This window comes from Haliaeetus albicilla, chromosome 7 (assembly GCF_947461875.1).
Source record: "Haliaeetus albicilla chromosome 7, bHalAlb1.1, whole genome shotgun sequence".
Taxonomy (NCBI): Eukaryota; Metazoa; Chordata; class Aves; order Accipitriformes; family Accipitridae; genus Haliaeetus; species Haliaeetus albicilla.
Window position 1 is genome coordinate 32,183,154 of NC_091489.1, and position 14,463 is coordinate 32,197,616.

At 38.8% G+C, this 14,463-nt stretch overlaps 1 protein-coding gene across 7 annotated transcripts in view; it reads right to left on the reverse strand.

Annotated features, from left to right (window-relative positions):
- PLCB4 (phospholipase C beta 4) overlaps nt 1-14,463 on the reverse strand; it is a 224,688-nt gene that overhangs the window by 46,590 nt on the left and 163,635 nt on the right. For 5 of the 7 annotated variants that reach the window (XM_069787584.1, XM_069787578.1, XM_069787581.1 and 2 more), the window contains 8 exons: nt 11,946-12,036; nt 10,938-11,033; nt 9,304-9,404; nt 7,524-7,559; nt 4,707-4,848; nt 3,978-4,062; nt 3,633-3,757; nt 1,565-1,616 (listed from right to left, as the gene is read on the reverse strand). In XM_069787584.1, coding sequence (XP_069643685.1) covers nt 1,565-1,616; nt 3,633-3,757; nt 3,978-4,062; nt 4,707-4,848; nt 7,524-7,559; nt 9,304-9,404; nt 10,938-11,033; nt 11,946-12,036 — 728 coding nt within the window. The remainder of the gene's footprint in view (nt 1-1,564; nt 1,617-3,632; nt 3,758-3,977; nt 4,063-4,706; nt 4,849-7,523; nt 7,560-9,303; nt 9,405-10,937; nt 11,034-11,945; nt 12,037-14,463) is intronic. The other 2 variants (XM_069787585.1, XM_069787583.1) reach the window with 1 other exon arrangement.

A 14,463-nucleotide genomic window follows, 5' to 3' on the forward strand; every position in this document is an offset into this window, starting at 1 on the left:
TGTAGACTGGAATCATCTTGCTAATTCTACAGCCCTGACAGACAACAGCTGCTAGAAGATTATTTTTTATCCACCCTTAGTCTCTCTAGTGAATCACTGGTACACAACGTTATAAAGGCCTAGACAGAATTCAGAAATAATTAAAAAATGCTGGAAAAATTCCAATGGAAAGAATGTCAATGTTTTCTCCCATTTTTTCACAATGTGGCTTCTGTTTAGGAAAGTAATATTTCTCATTTTTCTTATGTTATAAATCTGTGTGATTTTATAATATTATATTAATTTAAAGTACATTATGGACAATAGGGAACTATCAGAAACGTCCTTAGCCTCTGCTTCAGGCCTGCTGAAATAAAAAACACTGAAGCTGGAGTGACTCAATCTTGTTTCACCAGCATGAAAACTGTAAATCAGAGAAAAAAGGAGTACAGACAGAAAGGAATGTAATTTTTTTTAACTTTCATTGCCCTGCGTGTTTTCTGTGACTGAAACAGCACCACATTTATAATGCATATAAAAATATACCACTATATTACTGTAATACCAGAAGACTTAGATAAGAATCAAGGAATTTAGTTGATAATGATGCCTGTCCTTCCGAGCATTGGGCAAGAGTGAATAGGTGCTCTTTTACTAGGCTTGTGGGTCAAACAAGAAAGGAACCATACTCTGCCACAAAAAACCCTTTGGTTTTCTTCTATTTTTGTTGTTCTGACTGAAACGACCAGAGACTGCACCTTCGTCACTCCCAACAGCCTCTATCTAGCTGGAGAGTTCACAACCAAAATAAAAGCATGAAGTGGCAAAGCACTATGTTACCCATTCTGCAGATGAGGAATTTTACCAAGCTTCATCTACTCAGATTTTCTTCCTGAATAAGACTTGCATTAGTAAAAGAGTTGTTTCTTCCCAGGATGAGTGTGCAGATTTTAATGTGTTTCTGGACTGTCATTTCCTATAATTCATCCAACTTCTCCTTTCTCTTGATGTTAATGATCAGCCTATCTTATTAAGCTATAAACTCAACATTTGAGAAAAATCCATCAACATCACTTGAGCATCCCTTTTCATGAAAAAGTCATGAGCAAGAACTTAGAGAGATGAAACACTTCAGTATTCTGTGTGAAATCTGCTCTCCAGCTAAAGTACACAGATTAAAAAAATGTTCCCTATGTATTAAGACTCAACCTGTCCAAGTAAATTTGGCAATTCTGTGAACTGTGCAATTAATCTCCATTCTGAGGCATATCTTCAAAGAAAGATCGAGAACAGAAGCTGAAGATGTATTTAAGTAACTGTGTATCATATTCATGATCTTCTTCATAATTGGTACACAAAGCCTCTTCTATCTCATCTTTAAAAACTGGGCATAGTTAAAAAGCATATTCAGCAGAATAGCTCCTTGCAGGGGATAATTCTCCCTGAATTCTGCTAATTTCTACTCTTCACCTAGCATCCCATTTTTCTTTTGTAACACATAATTAACGGTGACAAAATTTTATTAAAACCATAGCAGTAAAGGATTCGGATACACAGTGACAACAGTTTAAATCATATCACTCACCCGCATGATCCATTATATTCAAATTTTCCTTGATTCAACTGCATTGCTAAATCTGTCAAGAGAGAAAAAAATTACTATCTTTCCTTCTAAATAATGCAGATCATGAACAATCCTTTTTAGAAAAGAAAATGACTGTTTGTCCAGAATAACCAGCTTAAATAAAAAATAAATTTAATGCATATGAAACACACACATCTAAGAAATAAAAGGAAGCAATAGGAAAAGTTCACATTTCTTCACAGTAATAAAAGCTTTATCAACCAAGCTGCAGTCTATTCTGTGCTTAGAAAACAGTCTCTCCCTGAATTCAAACACACCTGATAGGCAGAGAAGCATTAGACTGTTGTCACGTTAAAGTGCCTAGGATGGGATTTCCATCATCTGGCTGTTGGTATCTAGAGTATACATGTCTTCATTTCTGCTAGTGATCTAGAATCACTTTGAATAACGGAGGCATACAGGCACTTTAACAGTGCAATCAAACTCAGCCTAAGGCAGACATATAAAATATACCAGATGAGACATCCTAGAAGTATGTATTTCTCTACAATGACCATTGACAACTACCTCCGATGATGCTCTCTGTATCCTGACATCTTAAAGAAGGTGAGATGACTATCACACTGTTTTTCTATGGGCTTAATTGAATAAAATACCACACAAAGAAATCACAAAGATCACAGAAGCATTGCTTAGTTTCAATATTTAAAGCATCTGAGTTTTATTCAATGCATTATTACGGCACATGTATATAAAAACAGATAGTAAACACATAACAACCCCCTCCCATCCAACCCTCTCCCAGACTTTGTAAAAAACCCCATGTTTTCCTGCAGGTTTCCAATTACACTAGAATACAATATCCTTTTTTAACGATAACACAGGTATTCTCTTGTCCAACGGACTCTACCTTCAAAAAGGAACAAAATCTTTTCTGTATGTTCTCCGTTACACAAAATACAAGTTTCTCATATGATCATGACAGTTATTATTCACTTTACTGGACAGCTTTAACTTGTATTTCCTCAATTATTCTTCAGCCTGACAGCACAGCTGGATCATAGAAGACTAATACAGGAAAGTTGCTCACTTCCAATTATACAATTACCACTCTTATTTTGCAATATAAAGGGGTTGAGAATGACATGCAGTGGGTAGAGGCAGTGTTAGGAGCAGATTGAAGCTTGCATATCTGCTCCAACCTCCATATTGTGTCCAGTGGAGTGCTTTACAAGCAGTGTATTCCAGTACAGCTTTCTCTTGCTTCCTCAGCTAGTGAAATCAGTGCAAAGCTTTGCAGGACAGAACTCAGGGTATGATCATTAGCAGTGCCTGCAGTACCAAAGACACCGTTCGGGGGGGTGGGGGGGGGAAGCAAGCACAAAAACATTATCACAGCTAGAAAAACAAAATGGAAAAACTGGTCTGTTACATATACAACTGCAAACATTCCTAGATTAATTAAAAAAAACCCAACCAACCAAACAAAAAACCCAAACCCCTACCCTGTTAGTTATACTCACACCTTCATGGAACAGGAACAATATATCTCCTCTCAGTTTACACTGTGGAGAGGCATTTACATTCCCTGGCATCATTTTCTCAGCTGGGATTTCAGACCCCGTTCTCTGATGCTGAACACACAACTCTCTAATACTTCACAATAACTGGTCTAGAAATGCATTTGGCACAGAGTCATTACTTTTTACCATCTTAATTTGTACACTCCAACTTTACTTTGCAGACATGCACCCAACTGTGCTAAAGCTGTGTTTTGTGAAAACAGTGACTTCCCTGTAATTTACACTTTTTATTAATAAAACATTATCACTTACGTGAGAAGTTACAGTACTCTATTATTTTTCCATGAAAGGGGACTGAATTTTCCTTCTATGTACGGCATTTTTATTGCTCCTCGTCTTACGCTTCCATAATTCCACCCCACTGTATTATTTAGCCATATGCCTGTTTCCTCAAAAAATGCCAGAAGCAAATCCATGGCATCTGTTTGAGAGTTATTGCCCAAGCCATTCTTTAGGATTGAGGTTCACTGGTCGTTGCTGCCTACCTGGGGTCTGATAGTTCAGTGAGACCATCTGGCAGCCAGCGTTCCAGAAAATTTGAGGCATGTAATTACTGGAATCCACTCGGCCTCCCTTTGGGTATATCCGACTCATTTGTCGTTTATTATAACTGTATAATTAATCAAGGAAAATGAAATAAAAACATCACAGAAATGTATGGTCATATCCTGGTATCTTCAATATTTCTTACGTTAATCTTACTATTTTTCATCCTATGAGCTACTTTCCCTTTTCCTTTATGGACGTGGAACACTGTAAATCTAGAAAGATAAGCTTGTTGTTTATTTGTAGCATTAGTAGAGAAGTGGTATGAGGAGGTGAAAGGATACTTCACGAACTCAATGGCATGGGTCTTCAAATATCCTAGTCCAACTGATTCATTGAAAGAGGACATATTATGATGAATATTACGTTCTAGAAAGAAAAGACAAGACATTTTAAAACACTTCTGTAATGACAAATCAGAATTCAAAATCATGCACTATACATAATAGCAGGATATAGCAAATTCTGGTCTGTTTCCCCTTTATCTGTCACTCACAGGATTAAATTATACTGAAGAGAAACTTCATAATATTTCTGACTTGCTTTTTTCTTGCAATTCCTGGGAAATCAACAAAACTTTCATTTTTTGTTTAGGACAAAATTGTTATTCAGAGCCTGGGTTGTGTGGCTAGATAAGGCAAAGTAACATGGTAAATGGTCTAGTGTGAAATATGAAAGCATCAGCTAACTGCTGATCACTGTGACAAATCACGCTCACCTTACTTTACAGAAAGATGAACTAAAAAAAGCACTTTAGTTGAAAGGGCATAAAGAATATAATCAACCTCAACAGCTTCATATTCTCCCAGTAATTTAGTGACTCCGTGTGGATGACCAATGGAATAACATGCTAACTTTACATTCAAGGAAACAGAGATCTGAAAATATACTGATAACGGTCATTAAACTACAAAAGTCTTACGTCATTTCTAAACTCAGGAAACGTAGAGATTAAAAAAACTACCTAGAATAAGCAGACAAATACTTCTATGTCATTCAACCTTTTATGTTACCTTCTGCTACATCGAAACCTTGAAATTTTACAGGTTGAGCATAGTTGACCATTGTTGATAAATATGGATGTATATTGGTTGTGGCACCTACATATTTGTAAGATGCCATCCACGCTTGTTCATCTTCAACAGTTACTAAACCCTGAAAACACATTAAAAAGAATAATCGCTATTTGTGTGTGCAAACACTATTGTTGGAATTTTCAAATGTGATACAAAATTATACCCAAATCTGCAGAAAGTTAAATAAAGTGCAAATTAATACAAGAAAAGTGGAAATTTAATGTCACAAATTAAGATTTATTTTCTTATTGATATATGCACCAAACACTCTCAATGTTACAGGATGCATGCAGGAGGACTGATGATAGAAAAACTCCTAAGCAGTGGGTAAATATTACATGATGTTAGTAGGATAACTTTGGGATAAAAGATAAATATTACAACAGACTCAACAATGGTGGGACATAATGATCTACCTTTGTCAAATAAATTCCTATGAATTGTGATTTAATACACATTTTCTGATAGCAACTGCGGTGGGGTAATGCATGCTTGGTAATGAGTAGAACTTTTTCAATATCAAAACACCAATAGGTTCAATTGCTAATCTTTACTAATAAAAGCAGACCAAAATATAGGGATTGCAACCTTCATTGGAGAAACACATGTCACACAAGACCAACAAGAGAGACAGTACCAAGCTCATACTGCTAGCCACTTAAAATGATAAAAAACCGAATCCATCTTTCACATAAAGATGCACTATAACAGAACTTCAAAAGCTTTCTAAAAGTATCTCATCTGCTAGAAGCCCTCAACAGGAAGTGCTTCTCATGTGGATCTACACATCCAACTTTTTCCTTTCCCTAAACCAGTTTGAAACGCATACTTTTCACTGAAAGAAAGGAAAGAAAATGAAAGATCTCTGTCAATCTAAGCAAACTCTGCAAGGCTTACTGTTAATGGCATTTTTCCCACAAACATTTTTGCTTGTTCTCCAGTGCCCAGTTACCAAACTGGTGAACCATTACCAAAAAAATCTAATGTATTGTAGGCTGACAGTGAACTTCTGCAAGGAAGTACTAAGTCTTTTCAAAAATTACAGCTTTTTATTTTCAGAATGCAACCTGTGTTTGTCAGAAAGTTCTCCTTCGTTATTGTATCAGGAAATAGTCAATAACAGGAAGCACTGCAAAGCCCTTTCTCATGGAAGAAGAATGCAGTTCACAGAACCTACACTACTGCAACTCATTTACTCAGGAGATGGGAGAGTAAAGCAAATGTAAAACTACTTGCTCGTATTATGGGCACGTACCTCTATGTGCTGTACTGTGCAGACACATTTAAAAAAACAAATTCCATGTGAAGTGAAACAATTTATGCCTTGATATGATAAGACAATTATAGTCACAAGGAACATCATTTTCTGACTGCATAGAATAGCTGAGTTATCAGAATGAGTCCAGGTACACATTGTTTTACATGCATTTTAGACTGAATTAAACTTCCAGTGGCCCATGAAATCAAACTGATACCATATTTTAATGCTGATCACCAGGGCTCAATCCAACTGCTTTTCAGGAATCCACATATTGAGGGTTCACAGATCTCTCCCCTAAATAAGCCAAATGGTACATCCCTTTATTAGTAAAATACAGACATTGTTACTAAGTCAATACTTGTTAATAGAGTTTTGAACAAATTAAGGCCAAATTTCTTCAAAGGAACTAGTCCTTTTCAGTGTCTTCATTTTTGGAAGGCCAATAATTCAAGAAGAACTGACCACCCCTCTTCTAAAACCCAGGCTCTTTCAATGTGCTTCTTGCTGACTGCTGAGAATTGCTAATCATAGTTTACTATCTTGATCCGTAAATGTCTAAGTAATGAATCACAGTGAAAAGGAAGTCAAAGGGGATTATGCATTCCTTAGTGCCAAGGCAATAGTACCCTGCAGACTATAGCTGTATGACTGCATTACTGACAAGCTAGCTCTAAGACAATGTTCTAAGACAATCTACTGGTCATTGATTTTATCTTTTTTACTTGCAGACCCATAATTTTTATAGTAAATGGGCTATACCCTTTGCAGCGTTCACAATTTTAAAACTATGAATTAGAAAGGGTAAGGATGAATGTCTCTTAAAGCCTACCAAAACAAAGGAATAGTTACAACAGCACACGACCCTGTTAGGGGCTAGAGAAAACAATGGAAGAAAGTTGATCTCTCTACATTATTTACACCTCCCACTCCTCAAGAAAAGAAGCAGAACCCCCTTAGAAAACAACACAGACTGAAACAAAGTGTGGTTAGGAACAGGAGCAGCTTTAATGAGAGAAGAGGAGGAGGAGGAGGAGGAGGAGAGCAGAAGGAGGTGGGAAGAGTCTTACAGAAGGGATTCCTGGGAGAAGATGAATGCAGAAGTCCCAAGGGAAAGCAAAAGGAAGAAAAAGAGAGAGGAAAACAAAGTGCAGTCAGGGTAAGGGAAGAGGAAAAAAAAAGAAGCAGGGATGATACATCTCAACACCATTCAAAGAACTGCTGTTTCCCAGTGCATGACATTTGAGACACTTCTAAGCAGGCAAAAGCCATGCACTCCTGTCTGTCCCCAAATTTTCTGACAGCCATAACCCCAGTATAAAAGTACAGCAGAAGAAACCCTAGATGACAAAAGGAGGTAGAGTCACTTTCAAAAATACTCTGTAGGTGCAGTGAAACTGAGCATAAAATTGTTAAATCACTAAGAATGCATGGTAAGAAATATGTATGTTATATATAAAGTAATAAAATAAACTACATAACATCCTATGTGTCACCTTTTTATTGTTTTCTTGCTCAGAATCTTCAACAGCCTAAGGGAAAAAAATATATATACATTACCCAAAGAAAAAGCAATAGGAAACACTCAAAGTAAGGAAAAAAAAAATCCTCAAAAAGTTAATGCATTTAGAAAAAGTATACCCTTTTCCACCTTCCTGTGTGGCTCATCTGTCCCATACACTTGCAAAAATTTGCAGTTTATTTCAAATTTGGGTATACAAGATATGAAATTCCAACAGCTAGATAGCAATGGGAATAGGAGGGGGGATGCCAGACAGTTAAGTCCAAACTAGTGCTATCACTAGATGCTGGGGACACAAAGTTTCAGAGAAGAAAGAAAGAGTGACATACCCAGACAACACAAAAGATCATCTGATCCGGATAGGCAAAATGCCCAGGCTCTGAAAACTTCAGGGTTAAGACCGCTGTAAACTGTGCTTTCAATGTCCACATTTGGAGAAGGCCTATCTCAAGACGTTATACACAATGGGACAGTCTGCTGTCTATCTTCAATTACAAGTTGCCACTACTGAGAATCTTAGACAGATAAATGTTGACTTGGCACTAAACGTACATTCCTAAAGATCGAGTCACTGATCAGCAAAGAAGCAGAGAAGTTACCCAAGGGCATATGCTGAGGATGAGTGACTAATCTGAACATCCTCCCACCCCCCAACAAAACCAAACCAAACCAAAAACCACCAAACCCCAAAACACTCAGGTAGTTAAGGACTTAGTAAGTGAAACCAGCCCTAGAGCAAAGAAGTTAAACAATACTTCAGTGGGAGGATTCATAGAAGTCCTGAAGAAGCAAAGATGTTGACTTGAAGAGAGACCAAGAAGGCAGGTCTGATGTCTCGGTGATAACTGCTAGAGACATACTGCCCAGGGCAATCTGTGCTATGAAGGATTTTCCATACCTCTACTACTGTCTGGAGTAAGATCCAAAAGCAGCCAGGCAGGAGAAAAGTGGCCAAAATACTTGAGCGACAGAGGAGCATGATCTGATAAGGTACCCTAGCACTTGCATATGTTTTGGGTTTTTTTTTTTCTCCTATAACAAGCAACTATAATGCCTTCAGTGCCAGAAGGCACTGAGCAGGCTTAGTTTTGAATACCAATATTCTGTATCTAATTACTGTCAGGTAATATTCAAGTTACTCAGCACAGACTGATAAACTGTACTAAATCAGGTATGAGTGGAATAAAGGGGACTCTTACTCTGTCTGCCAGCTGGGTCTCTGGTATAGCCCCACTGCCATACCACCCCAATGGGGAATGATTGCCCTATTTTGCCTTCACTGCTGTAGGTAGAAGGGAGAATCTACCCTAAGAGTTAATAAAAAATGACCGAGGGAATCCCTGTAATGAAGACACAGGATGCAACCTTGCAAAAAACCACTGTTGAGTGAGGAAGCCGATATTCGACCTCATATTAGGGCTCTGCAACTGAGATGCAAAGTAAAATATCAGAGGCAGGAGCAGGAAACTGCTTGCTGCCTTTAATTAGCATTTTTTATCAAATCCTCCACTTGTATACTGTTTTCCTACATACTGATTCTGTTTCCTCAATGAGTATTCTACGTGAACAAGCAGAGAGTATTTTTGGCTACAAAATTTTGTCTTCTTATGAGCCTAAAGGTTAGGAATCTGGTGAAGATCTCGGGTTTGATTCTTCTGACAATATATGCTGTGACGCTTCCACAAAACACAGTGTCTTTTACACCTACCTCCACGGAAAGCTTCCAAAGAAATATATATAAGAAGCAATCCCACCTTTTTGACACTGATGGCAACAGCTTCTTTTTGACTGTAATCATCTACAGTAAGGTCACTTCCAAATTTGTACTCTGGATGAGCTTCTTCTTCCTGGTCAGCTGCACAGAAAAGAAAAAGGATCAGTGCAAAAACCAGCAACTGTTGGTTCTGTGTGAGACATGAGGCATTTTTTAAAAACAGAAATAAAATCCAGGGTATTAGATTCCCAAGCATTAGTAGTAAATTACAGCTAAGGCCTGAGATTCTTACAGCTTTGACATGGCTAGTAAGAGAAACTTTATTTACTGTATTTTTGAAGGTATCAGTAATTTGCTTAGCAAAAGTGTAAAAAAACCCCAAACCAATAGACTTGGGGAAATAACAAGAAATGATGACAGAGTTCTTTAAATAAAGATGTAAAAAGCTGCTGGTGTCCAAGTTTCTCATGTGCATTGTCAGAGTTTCCTTACGTGCCCCTACTATAGAGAATCGTTTTCATTTGCTTTTAAGGTGATTTTCCATTAGAACCTAGTGTACTCAAAAGAAGCTAAAAAGGCCTCTTACAGACACAAAACCATTAATCACATTATTCATATGGATTTAATCAATAATTTTAGAAAATACTTATTTGAGCCTCTTGGTAGTCTAGCACATAATTAATAACAGCACAATAAGAACACTATTAGAAATAAGCATTCCAATGGAAATCGGCCTACAAAACAACAGAATCTCCTCTGTGGTCCTTGATCACCTGAAGAAAGATACTGAGAGGCCTTGCCAAAAAAATGTTGTACTTCAGTCTTTTTTAGCATTGCAAGGACAGATACCAAGATTTGGATCACAAAGAGAATCTTTCATGAGGACCTCTACTGACTGCAACAGCAGTGGCTTTGTACTAGTGAAAAAAAAAAAAAACCAAACAGAAAAGAAGAAAAAAAAACCAAACACAAAACAAAACCAAAAAAACGAAACAAGGAAAGGACCAAGGGGTAGGCTAAAGTTGGGTCATTCAGCATGACATCGGTCACAGGCCAGTACCTTGGTTCAGACAATTGCAGGCAATGCATGATTTACCTCTTCTGAGGGTGGACATTTAAAACAGGCAAGGTGAATGTCTGTTTTTCTCTGTTGGCCATAAACACATTCCACATCACTAGCTCAGAGCTAGATGTTTATGCTGAAGATATCTGAAGTTTGGCAGAAAAAATCCTATCCCTCATTTTATCCTTATAAAGTATAATGCAATAATCCAATCTAATGTTGACACAAGTATTAAAAATAGTGACAAAATCTGTTTTCAAAGCAAAGATCACAGCTTCCCAGTCTCTCACACACACACATATACACACAGTGAAAATCTGACTTGGTTGCTGCTCCAGTATGACTTCTGAACAGTAAGTGGAAGTTAAAAATTACCACTAGTACCACCAACTGAACTCACGTTTCTACCACAGCCTGCCACAGAGCCAGGAGCAGCTGCAGTATGTATCTGAGATGAGATGGTAAGGCTGGAGCTCTGTATAAATGGTCCTGCACTGAGCCCAGACTTACTGCTGCTGCCACAGACCACAGGCATGTGGGTAACGTGCTCGTGCCAGTCTACTGATTTACCACAGGCAATGTTTGAGAGCCCTCCTCTATGAAATCCTCACCACTTTCTATTTCTTCTTCATTATCATCCTCTAGGATATTTACAGGAGCAGAAGTTTCCCCAGCCTCCATCATCTTTTTCAGAGCATCAAGCTGTTCTGTTAATAATAAAAATAAATTAGTCATGACATGAACAGTTTGTAGCACAAAGAAATACATGAGAACAATCATAAATGATTCTCTGATCCCGAGAGCTACTTTTATTTAATGGGTTCTCTAAGTTTTCAGTTAGCAATAAAATTTTCCAGAGTACGAGCATCATTAGACATACACTGTTGTTAGATCTGAAAAGCGGTCAGTAAGGGCTGTATCCAAAGCTCACTGAAGTTAAGAAAAACATTTCCATAGACTTCAAACATCTTTGGAGCAAGCATATTACTTCTTCAAAGAATAAATAGACAGCTGTCTCTTTGGTGCTTGATCTATGCAAATGGCGGCAAAGTGCTCGGATTTTCAACTGTGTTCCCATGTGCATTTCAGTTACACAGTATGAACACAATCATGTATGACTGAAGTCAGTGGAAGGTCTGCATCCTTATTTTGAATGGAGAAGGACCAGGGTTTATCACTACAGCCATACTGGAAACTAACATAGCAACATTATTATTACTGAAAGAAGATAAATATCAGAACTGGCAACAATAGCAAGAACAGCAATTTGAAATTCCATTTCATTTTATGCTTATCCTGGAAAAACACAGCAATGCAAACATACCAGAGTAGGCACAATTTACAAGGGATTTTATCTGCATTATGTTTTAGCTCAACAAGCAATCTGATAAAAGTCCCAGGATTACATTTCTAGGTCTGTCTACACCTGTGCTGCATGCTGATATCAAGGCCTAGGCTCTGGCACTCATATGAAACAGAAGGGCAAACAAAGTGTCATGTACATATAATTCATATTCTTCCAACGCTAAAGTACAAGCAATTTGGAAACTTTAATAACAAAGTCTATTTGTATCTATCTGGACTTTTGTTTAATTTAATACTTGACAAGCTTTACTTACTTTTTTCTACCTCAGGTTTCAACCTTTTATTCTTTATGAGAATCTTTCTTCTGAGGTCATTAGGTGAAGGTAAGGCTTTACCTGGATCAAGCTGTAAAATAATTTCAAGAAAAGGCTTAATAACACCTATTTGGCCTCTTTGCATCCCTATTTGGGATTTTGACATTAGGGAAGCAATGGTAAGGGGCAGCGAACAAGCAGTGCCACCTCAGGCACAACCCTGGGAGGTAGTATGACTGCAGTTACGTTGTCTCCTCTGCTTCTTCCCTGTCCCGTGGGAAAGCTGTGTTCAGGTAAATGTTGCTGGCTGAAGCCAGCACACTGGCCTACGTCATCCTCAGCTTCACTGGTCAAAACTCTCTCCTGCCTAGCAGTGGGCATGGATGTGACCTGCAACTCTTCCTAAGAGAATTTCCTACTTTCCCTCTCTCCCTGTGGTTCACACACAATCCAAGTTACAGTTTAGCCCATTATCATTTGATCTCTAAATAAGTCACCTTTTACGTTTCTTTCAAGCTGTAATAATGCAAGTGAGGCAGCCCACACATACTTACAGAGCAGAAATGGGCTGGCACTGGCAAATGGAAAACCACTCAGTCCTTAGCTAGGTAATGAGGACTATTTTTGCCAGTAGGACTACAGGGTCACATCTTCTGTATTTGTGAAGGACAAATGGCAAGTTTCACATACACAAGGAATCACTACTAAAAGGTTTGTTCCAGTTTGGGGAAGGAGAAAAAATATTATTGAGAAAAGACGAAGTCCAAAATCCTCAGATTTAAGCACTAGCGCATCATTGAGGCTAAGAAACAGAGATTTGGGTACAGTAATTAGCACCCTCTCCACCTCAGGCTTGCTAAGAATTTTATGCAGGGAGTTGTTGGTATAACGGACCGCAGTTTCCAGTGAACCATAAGTGATACAGGAGAAGATGATATTTCCAGGACTAGTAAAAATTCTTAGAAGAAACATTCAGATATTCTTATCCTTAAGCCCAACTCTGAGCTATACAAGAAGCAGCATTCTAGACGAAGAAACAAAAGAACAAAGCACCATGACTTAAAACCAAATAAAAGCAGCAGAAGTGACAAATAACAACTGAGCAAAAAAACCTGAATCAACCCAACACAACGCCCCACAAGAATGGGTGCAAACCTCCTTGCAGGAGGGTAATGATTATCCACAACCACCAGGCTAGCTCAGTCACAGGAGTTTCAGCATGTTGGTTGAAAAGAAAACACAATTGTTCCTGAGAGCTCTTGGGTTCTAATTCCACTAGGTGTCAGTGCCGCAGAGCTCATTTATCCCCAGGCTTCCAGAATGCCAGTCTGCATCCCCAAGCAAGGGCGTAGTTGGATGCCCATTTGGACAAATATTTGCTTTTACTTAAAACCAAATCTGCTTCAGCCAATGCCATGTGTCTCAAGTCTGCTCTCCTTAGTCGACTAGTAGAGGTACCAGAAACCAAGCACTCGTAAAACACACATTTCAAGCTCCTCCTGCCACCTCTGCAACATTTGCTTTGTGAGCAGCTAGGGACTGAATTCACCCTTGAGGAGGAATGGACACAAAATGCAGAAGGCTCCGTAGTGCTACAGACTACAGGTAGCTGAGGCTAAATATTGGGCCCTGAGGTAGCAGCATGGCAGCCTTTGGCCAGCTCTGTTTTAGGCTTCCCTGCAAGCTGCTGGAAGCTGTCATTTGTGAGGAAATGCGGCAAGGTGCTACATACATTACAGAGGAACACTACAGATGTAGTTCTCTGGGATGCACTTTTCAGGACAACAGCCTGATATTCACCAAACCTTGTGTGTTGCTGTCCCTGCAACATGCAAGGAAAGCCAAGAAAAGCACAGCTCTAGAGATGATAATGCCAGGAGCCCCCTTTGCCAGGGTCACATAGACAGGAGCTGACTGATAAGGCAGAGTCCTCTGCTGTGGTCCCCCACAGCACTAAAGAGCACCTGCAGGTTTTGGGTGGCTGCTAGCAGACAATGAGCGCATTGCTCAGGAGAGTAAGGAAGGCCTGGAGAAGTAGCTGCAAGCACTGGGTAACAAGCTATTAAGTCTCAAATATTGTGTTTGTGAAGAAGTGTCTGTTATTATCTCCTGCCATGTAGGAGAGTGAAGTGCATGCAGATTATAGTGCCCTTGATAGTCCAAATGAGACTGCAGGGAACTCTTCATGCTTAATTTAATTCTTAATGCAGTAGAGGAGGCCACCTACACTGCAGGATCTGGAGCATGAAGCATGCAAAGTGCAGCTGAAAGCTGAAAGAAGGGGTTTCCTCAGCTGAGACCATGCAATTTATAATTAATTGGTTTTCAACAGTGACTGGCAATTTCAGAGTTACATATGACCTGCAAATACAATGTATGTGGTGTATTTTATGTAAGTGCTGATATTACGTCACACATCAAGGGGATGGACTTCCCCAGGCTGCTCACCAGAGCCCTGCACAGAAGAGATTAAACAAAACAGATAAGGACAAGTTTGTAGCACAGGACTGGCAGTGAA